At 33.6% G+C, this 10,000-nt stretch overlaps 1 protein-coding gene across 50 annotated transcripts in view; it reads left to right on the top strand.

Moving 5' to 3' along the window:
* Positions 1–10,000, top strand: part of LOC135102246 (ankyrin-2-like) — a 213,740-nt gene that overhangs the window by 154,649 nt on the left and 49,091 nt on the right. For 36 of the 50 annotated variants that reach the window (XM_064007143.1, XM_064007135.1, XM_064007153.1 and 33 more), the window contains 4 exons: positions 1,066–1,265; positions 4,169–4,405; positions 9,179–9,196; positions 9,797–9,845. In XM_064007143.1, the coding sequence (XP_063863213.1) occupies positions 1,066–1,265; positions 4,169–4,405; positions 9,179–9,196; positions 9,797–9,845 (504 nt within the window). The remainder of the gene's footprint in view (positions 1–1,065; positions 1,266–4,168; positions 4,406–9,178; positions 9,197–9,796; positions 9,846–10,000) is intronic. The other 14 variants (XM_064007150.1, XM_064007137.1, XM_064007176.1 and 11 more) reach the window with 1 other exon arrangement.

Here is a 10,000-nt window from a genome sequence, read left to right as displayed (position 1 = left end):
AACAAGAGCTGAGTAGTATGGATACATGCATTAGAGGTTGTCTTTTTTTTTCGCCATTGTGTATCATTAAGAGATATGTTACTGCAAAAGAAAAGATCAAAAACGTATTTTCAGCATTAGCTGATATAAAAATTGGCTCAGGCAGAAGCACCTGAGTTAGCACAGTGACTGCTATAGCATGAATGTTGAGCTCACATGACATATTGCAAATTCCAGAATGCGATTTTTAGATATAGTGCAGATGGATATTTAGTCATCATTGAGATTTTGTCATAAAGAATATTATGTTCAGTTTGTTAAAGGTAATTTAAATTATATTTGTATCATTTTCATTAATTTCATGTTTGGACACAAATCTAGAAACTGAGCAGTTGTATAATTGGCATGAGCATGTTCATGGAAGAAAAGTTGATGGCACACCACACCCTCCCCCTGGAGTCAGTGAGTGCCATTGTGATTGGACACATGGCAACACTTGTACCCAGAATGTTGAATTCTTGGGCATTGTCTTTTGTCTGCTGTGTTATTAAATGTGGTTACAAACTAATAACCCTCACACTGACCACTGCCCTGGGGATCACTGGCCCAACCATTCAAACTCTTCCATATGAACACCATGAAGATGTGAAGTGACAACTCCTGTGTGAGTATACAGCACAGAATGTCTCATTGAAGGCATTCAACTATGAAAAGACCTTTGAGGATGGCTATTTATATTATTTTCATAATTATCATGTATGTTGGGTGGTTCAGATTGCTGCAGTTTACTGCTTCTCTGAATTTCAGAAGAGGAACAAAATATTAACACATGGTAATGGTAACATCTTTTCATTAGACATGTCATGAGTACTGTGTTTATTCAGTATATATATATATATATATATATATATATATATATATATATATATATATATATATATATATATATATATATATATATTCATCACTCTTTTCATCCTGGACTTTACATTCTATAAACTGTCATAATAGTGATGATGATGATAGTTATAGTTATGACAATGACAGCAGTGGTGATGATGATTAATTTATCTCTATTCTGCACAGGCAAAGCAGACACCATCCACAGGGCAAACCTTCGCCTCACAGACATCTCCAACATGCTGGGTACTGACTGGGTGGCTCTTGCACATGAGCTGGAAGTCACTGACTCTGACATCAACATCATCAAGTCCCAGTACCCAGACAATGCTCCTCAGCAAGCCATTGTCATGCTCAGACTTTGGATGCAAACTGCAGGAAACAAGGTATTGCTTCAGAGCCATTTTGTTTAATAATGAGTGTCTGTAGATGCATCAAGATCTGAGTGTATCCTAATGCTGGTTACTTAGGGATGCATTCAGAATCCAACATCTTTTCTTTATATCCTGGCTGAATTTTTTTTACAACTCTTTTGTTTACTTCAAAAGAAGGCCAAGCAAGAAAGAAAATGTCTTACTAAATGATGTTGCCATTTTTAGAGACTACACACATATTTGAAAAGGAAGAATTATCAAAGTGTAAGCTTTTGAAGCTTGATTGTTGTCCACTATTTGTGGAAAATACAGTAGGTTATGTGACAACAAACATGATTCCAATATAGCGTTTGTTATGGCAAATGTGCGTTATGGTGACTGAAGAACCTATGGGAAAAATTAATAGGCTCCATGAACCAGAAAATAACATAAGGAAATTCACAATTTAACCCTTTCCTTCCAGCGCTTAAAATATTTTCCTGTTTGCTATGACGGCTAAAAATGGTAAACCTAGAAATTGTCAGAAAACTGTTTGAATGCTAATAATTATTTTCTCTTTGTTATTCTGAATACAATGATGTACTTTGTAGCTCGATGTGACCTCTGAAAGTTCAGTTTGTCTTATCAAGGATTCCTCCTCCTCCCACTGTGTGATCCGTCTTCCAGAAACAGCCCGGAGAGCGATGACACCGCACACACACACACACACACACACACACACACACACACACACACACACACACACACACACACACACACACACACACACACACACACACACACACACACACACACACTCTCTCTCTCTCTCTCTCTCTCTCTCTCTCTCTCTCTCTCTCTCTCTCTCTCTCTCTCTCTCTCTCTCTCTCTCTCTCTCTCTCTCTCTCTCTCTCTAGACTCTCTCTCTCTCTCTCATCTTGGAGGGGAAATTGTACACTTCCAATGAGAGAGAGAGAGAGAGAGAGAGAGAGAGAGAGAGAGAGATTTCATCCCTTTTCATATCAAGTTTCAGGCAAATAACATTATCTCTCTCTCTCTCTCTCTCTCTCTCTCTCTCTCTCTCTCTCTCTCTCTCTCTCTCTCTCTCTCTCTCTCTCTGACAAGTTACCTTCTATCATTTTATTATAAAATTGAAGATAATGAAAAAATTAACATGAAAGAATGATAGGTATCATCTCTCTGTTCTGATAAAACAGGTGGATCCTGTAAATCATTTTCTGAGTCCTCACTAATGTCTTCGCTTTCTTCAGTTTCTTCTTCTAAATATTCACTGTCACTGTCTTCAAACTCAGAAGCACTGCTAAATACATATGTTCTGTCCTGCTCCATGGTGAGTTATGATCTGAGATCCTTCGCTCTTATCAGGATGTCTCTTCGCACTTATCATGGTGCTTTCCACCCGGCGGGTCGCTGGAGTTGCCAAGTGTCACCTGGAGAAAGAGAAAATAGCTTAGTTACCACTAAATTTCCAGAGCTAGTGACAACACTACATGTGGAAACATGCCAGACACTTCCACTCACACCATCTGACTCAAGAAACTGCGCTTGGAGCTCAAAATTGAGGCATGAAAATTCTTGAATTTTTGAATTCTTGAATTCTTGAATGGGTGTGATCGCCGTCACTACGTACGCATTGATGCAATCGTATATATATATGATTGCCGGAAGGAAAGGGTTAAAAAAAAACAAAATAAGCACATTCCTTCTACTACATTTGAGATAACACAACAAATATATACAGTATCCTCCCAAGTTTTGCACCTAGTCCTAAATTCTTACCGTCCCTAGTTTCTTGTTCCTTTGAGTATATAGTATCAGTCACATTTACCTACTGTCACTCTCTCTCTCTCTCTCTCTCTCTCTCTCTCTCTCTCTCTCTCTCTCTCTCTCTCTCTCTCTCTCTCTCTCTCTCTCTCTCTCTCTCTCTCTCTCTCTCTCTCTCTCTCTCTCTCTCTGAACAAGAACAATCCTAAGGATTGTTAGATAGAATGAGACTGATTAAGAGTGAAAATGGAATTAAGTATATGAGAGTGAGAGTGAGAAAGGATGAAGCAAAAATGACATAAAATGAATGAGAGAGAGAGAGAGAGAGAGAGAGAGAGAGAGAGAGGTATTACTCCTTTGTCTCTTATCTCTGACAAATAAGGGGGAGGGAGGTTTGAGACAAGACAAAAGAAGGGAGGGGAAAGGAAAAAAAAAAGGGAGGAAGGGACAGGTGGCAGATAGGTGAGAGCTGCTCACACAGCTGGTGAGTTTTAGTTTGTTTTTTCCGATTATTTTTTTATTAAAATCTTAGTGTTTGCACAGATGGTGAGTTTGTCTTACCAGTTTTGGTTCATTATTCCAATTGAATTTTTATTAAAATTCCAGTGCTTGCACAAGTGGTTATGGCAGTTTTGGTTTATTATTCTAATTAAATACTTATTAAAATTTCAGTGTGCTATTGCAGTTATACGTCATAACGACCATGCATTGTCACATACTCTACTGTAATTATGTAAAACGCATACAAGTGTATGTATGTGTTTAAATATGCTTCTGTATGTGTACATACAAGTACATGTATAGTTTATGAAAATACTATGAAAAAAATATGTGAGAAACACTATTTGAAATTAATGAATACAATGAAATGTGGTAAGTGAGTCAATGTGAATTAAAAAAAACAAAATGTATAAAAAGGTTTTTAAGGAGATGGTTGATTTTTAGAATGATTCAAGTTACTCATAAGTTTCATTTTGATTGCAGATTTCATACATGTTCAGGTTTATCAATTTCTTGTGTTTACTTTTCTTTATTATTTAAAAAAAAATCATACAATCTGTTTTCTTATAATCTGCCATTCAACTTGGTGTAGAGAAGGCCTCTTGTTTGAGAAAAAATCTCAGTAGTCTCTATTATTTTCCAATATTCAGGCTTCTGGGAACACTGTTGGGAAGGCTTTGCGAAAGATCAATCGTGAAGACATTGTGAAGCAGTGCATCTTCAATGTGGAAGTGGTCACTGATGACATTGAAAGAGCGATGGCAAAGGCACACTTCGACCAGTCTGGGTTTGACACCTTCAAAGATGAGCTTGGCCCTTCAAGGGATGCAACACTTAACAGGGACGTCTCCTTGGATGTCTCATATGATGAGCAGGACATGATGAAGGTAAGAAGAAATTATGATTTTACATTAATGAAAATTATCCTTGCACCAAAAGGAATTATTATGTATATGTCACTTTTAGTATGACTTTGTTGCTGGAAGGAACTATTATTTCAAGGCTCATATTGTAGGAGAAGCCCTTACTTTAGAAAATATTTTCTGATGAATACATGGAATATATTGGAATGATGTTATAAATCTGTTATGTGTACAGTGTGGGCATCAGTTGAGTAGGTCTTAAAAGATATCTAATAGGAGTATAGGAGAGGAAAAGTGATGTGAGAGAAATTTTAGAGTATTAATATAGAACAGACAAAACAAGTAAATAAAAAAAATAATGGAGAGTCACATAGATTGTTGACTCATATGAAAATTAGTTCTCATGATATGACTAAGTTCATAGTTATAGAGACAATTAGTTTTGCTGGAAGGACTTTAGAACGAGTGCCGGCATGGAACGTTTGAGTATTCAGGACTGAGTGGAGGCAGCATGAGGTCTGCATGAAGGATTACTGAAGGCATCCTTTTAACATGGTTAACATGGATATAAGACTCCTACATGGCATGAGCATGAACAGTCACAAATAAAAACTCTGTTAAGGAACATCCTGAAATATGGATGAGGAATGAACAGTCTATAGTAGATGTTGTCTCAGATAATGACACAAGTAGAAAGTAGAAGAAATGTCTTCATATTGTATGATTACACAGAGGGAATGGAAAGGATACCATAAGGAATAATAAAAGATGGATGCAGAAGGGAAAAATTTTTAAGGCAAAATATGGTGTAAGGTGCTTGTAAGAAAATAAGAAAATTCTGGTCTGTTTTTGCTTGTTAAATCATTCAACTTTATATTACATTAATGAGATCTTTATAAAAAGTATAGAAGCCTTACTTTTATGTTTGGTTTTGATCATAAGAGATAGAAAAGATTTTATCACAGGTGATAACTAGAAAGATTGGTGAAGACCTCTCAAGATGAAGTATATATATATATATATATATATATACATATATATATATATATATATATATATATATATATATATATATATATATATATATATATATATATATATATATATATATATATATATATTACACACACACACACACACACACACACACACACACACACACACATTGAAACCTCTGTTCTTGAACTTAATCGGTTCCTGAATACTGTTTGGAATTTGAAATGTTCAAAAGCCAAAATTAATTTCCCCATAGGAATCAATGTAAAATGAATTAATCCATTCCCAAACACCAGTCTACCCTGTCTTAGCTTATGACAGACACTCCTTCAGCCAAGATAGCTGTTTCACAATATCTGCAGCTCACAAATTATTTATCCAGAAAGGTTGTATTGAATGAACTTAATAACACAGAACTCAATCAGAAGATACTGTTTAGACTATGCATGTATACTCTTTGTCACCAATCTAGTGAGGGAAGCATTACAGAGTGACAAAGAGAGGAGCAACCCATTTACCACCAAAATGAAGGTGATCATAACACTTAGGTATCTTGCTGCTGGGAAAAGCTGCTGGAAAAATGCAGTTGTGCAATAGTGATGGCATTGGGGGTCATCAAGAGAGCCATCACTAGATTGGTGACAAAGACCTGCATGGTCTAAACAATATCTTTTGATGAGTTCTGTGTCACTAAGTTCATTCAATGCATCCTTTCTGGATAAAAAGATATTCTAAGCTAGAGATGTGGAGCAGCCATCTTAGCAGTGGGAGTGTTGGTCATTACCTGCCAAGACATACTGGACAGGTGTCTGAGAATGAATTGATCTATTTTACATTGATTCCTATGGGGAAAATAGTTTCGCTTTTCAAAAATTTCAGATTTCAAATGACATTCAAAAACAAATTTAAGTTCAAAAACCAAGGTTCCACTATATATATATATATATATATATATATATATATATATATATATATATATATATATATATATATATATATATATATATATATATATATAATACTTATATGACAATACTTATATGTTAGCAGCACAAAATTAGTAACTTGAAAAAGCTATTCATGAGAGGTGTTTGCAGCACCACTGTAATGGCATACACATTGATAGCAGTGAGCATCATTCTGCCACTGACATGACAGAATGCTTCAGCCTTAGCCAAACATTAGTTGCTTGTCTGCAGATATCAGAGTCACTAAAGGAGACAAGATAAATCACATAGTGTAGAGTACATGATACATACATTGTTCTTTTCTTTTGGTGCTTATATACAGGTGACATTACATAATGAGTATTCAAAATGCATGGACATTTTTGTTTTTGTTACAAAGTAATTAAATATCAATTAGATAGTGTTCATAAATGTCATCATCAGCTTATTACTGTCCAAGTATCTGATAATATTACTGTAACTCATTTTATTATTTTGATAATGGATTCATGAAATTTATGCATCTGTACTAAAATATATGATTATATTCCTTTTATGATGGCAACAGGTGAGCACAAGTAAAAGAAACACTCAAGACTATCCTGTCTGTGGGTTTCAAAACATTTCTTTGGGAATTAAAATAGATATATGTATATAATGCTTGTTTTAATTTTTTACATATAATTTGTACAAAAACATAAACAGTTCCCTCCACTTGATGCAACAAAGTGTCAAGACTTGATATGTAAAAAAAAGAAACTGAGTCTTCATTCCTAAGTATGATTGTAATTTAATATAACTTACCACAGACACTGCCAGATTTAGGCTTTGCTTACTTGATTGGGAAACTTGTTTTTTTTTTTTTTTTCAATTCTAATCACATTTCCTGAGCAATTAAATGAAATATTAAACCAAGATTATAGTTTTTGTATGTTGTTAGTGTAAAGAATTATGCATTTTTTTTATTATTATTTTTTTTTTTTTATGAGACACCACAACAGTTGTTTGAGAGTGTCTTGGTTCACAGCGTTTGACCTGCTACTTTTCCTGCTGGTCAGCTTTTCCATTTGACAAATGCAGTTAACACTATTGGGAACCTGTGTCATGTTAAACATGAACAAATTTTTGGATATTTTATTTTGGATTTATGTACATATATCATGGTCATTGAAGTCATGTTCAGCTAGGGTCAACTGTATAATTCACAATAACATTTATACACTTTTCTCTTAGTAATTAACTTCAATTTGCTTTTTGAATAAAAAAAAAGCTGCATGTTTCCTTGGTCACTGACATTGGCAGTTTGATGGTGGGTGAAAACAGTCCACTATGGTAGAGCCATCTCTAAAATAACAACCATATAAAGTCTAGGTCTAGGAATGTCTGTGGTCTCACATAAATATTCAAACGTTCATTTACCTCTATAAAGATTGAGAGAAACTTTCTCTAGGTTTGAAATTAAAACAGTAAAAATGTACCCTTTCATAATTATAATAATATTTTAATTATTTGTTTCCTTTTTAATTATATATATATATATATATATGTATATATATATATATATATATATATATATATATATATATATATATATATATATATATATATATATATATATATATATATATATATATATATATATATATATATATATATATATATACACACACACACACACACACACACACACACACACACACACACACACACACACACACACACACACACACACACACACACACACAGTGAAACGTCACTTTTAGAACTTAATTCATTCTTGAATGTTGTTTGAAATCCGAAATGTTTGAAAAATTGAAGTTATTTTCCCCATAGGAATCAATGAAAAATAGATTAATTCATTCCCAGACACTAGCCCACTTTGTCTTAGCGACTTATGACAGACGCTCCAACAGCCAAGATGGTTGCTTCACATCTCCAGCTCACAAATTAATTATCAAGAAACGATATATTGAATGAATTTAGTGACACAGAACTCATCATGTTTAGACCATGCAAGTATTCTCTCTTGTCACCGATCTAGTGAGGGAAGTCTTACAGAAGGACACAGAAAGGAGCAACCCAAAATAACATCTTGCTGCTGGGAAAAGCTACTGGAAAATGCAGTTGTGCAGTAGTGATGGCGTTGGGGTCATCAAGGTGGCTTGGAATAACTTCTGATCACTGAAAACTGCTTGTTTACATCAATGCTTTTCAACAGGATCAAATTTACCTTATTTCAAAGACTGAATTACTGTCTTACACTCTGTGTCTCTCCTCTAAATATATATAAACAAAGTAAATATTTATAGAAGCTATAAATTGTAATAAACAGCAGCTTTTGCTTTGTCTTTTGATATTTGAAATCAAGTAACTTTGTTGTAAAACCGAATTATGGTACCACAACTGAAGCAATAATGAGTTCAAAATTTTGTCCAAAACTCATTTGTTCAAAAAAGGAGGCATGTAATAACTGAGGTTCCAATATATATATATATATATATATATATATATATATATATATATATATATATATATATATATATATATATATATATATATATATATATATATATATATATATATATATATATATATATATATATATATATATATATATATATATATATTTACTTATTTATTTATTCATTTGTGTGTGTGTGTGTGTGTGAGTAAACTTATTTATTTATTCATTTTGATGAGTAAATAAAAGTACTACATGATGTATGTTAGATTCAGCTTTTAGTTAGAAGCTGGAATGTTACCTTTCCTAAAACTGGTCATAGAGACAGAGACTGCCCTGACCTGTCATAATGTTGCCATACTTATGTTGCTCTTGCATGCTTGCTTATTGCAGCGCTTTAAGGAATTGAGGGTGAGTGCAGAAATGTAGGATAAAGTATTAAAGCATTGCATGATTGCATAACATGAATCATTTTGCTGTTGGATATATGGATATATTAGATTGATAAGTTTTTTAGCCTTCATTCTCAAGCTTGCTTTATTGAGGGAAGATAAGAATTATTTACAGGGTTGTAGCATTGAGAGAGAGAGAGACGAGAGAGAGACGAGAGAGAGAGAGAGAGAGAGAGAGAGAGAGAGAGAGAGAGAGAGAGAGAGAGAGAGAGAGAGAGAGAGATATGAAATACCTAATTTAGATTTTTCTTTCATATGATTCATTTATTCTATATATATTAAATAGTGTTTTTCATATTCTGATGTTTATTTTTTCTATTTTGAAAGTCATACCATGTTTATTTGTGAAGAAAATTAAATTCTGCTGAAAGCACAATTTTGTTACAAATTTTCACATAATTTTTTATCCTTTCATGTATCCATAATCTTATTTGTCATTTTTTTGTCCTATATGATATGCAGTGGGATGTTTTCCTTTCCATATGTTTTGCAGTTTTGTCACATGTATTGTTTTTACCCCTTAAGCATATTGTATTTATGTCTTTTTTTATGCTTACAGGAAGCAGAGAGTGCAGAGGAGGAAGAGGAGAACCAAAGAGCATACCACGGTAACTATTACCCATCTGACAATTGTCTTTTTTATTTTACATATTTTAAACCTCATAATTTCTCTCATGTAGTGCTGCTTTAGCTTGATTCATTATTTTATCTACTTGGAATAACAGACAGACACCTAAGGATATGTGTACATTCATATGCATAT

Source organism: Scylla paramamosain, chromosome 7, assembly GCF_035594125.1.
Source record: "Scylla paramamosain isolate STU-SP2022 chromosome 7, ASM3559412v1, whole genome shotgun sequence".
In the NCBI taxonomy this organism is placed as follows: domain Eukaryota; kingdom Metazoa; phylum Arthropoda; class Malacostraca; order Decapoda; family Portunidae; genus Scylla; species Scylla paramamosain.
Note: the sequence above shows the minus strand (reverse complement) of the source record. Positions and strands in the feature narration are given on the sequence as shown.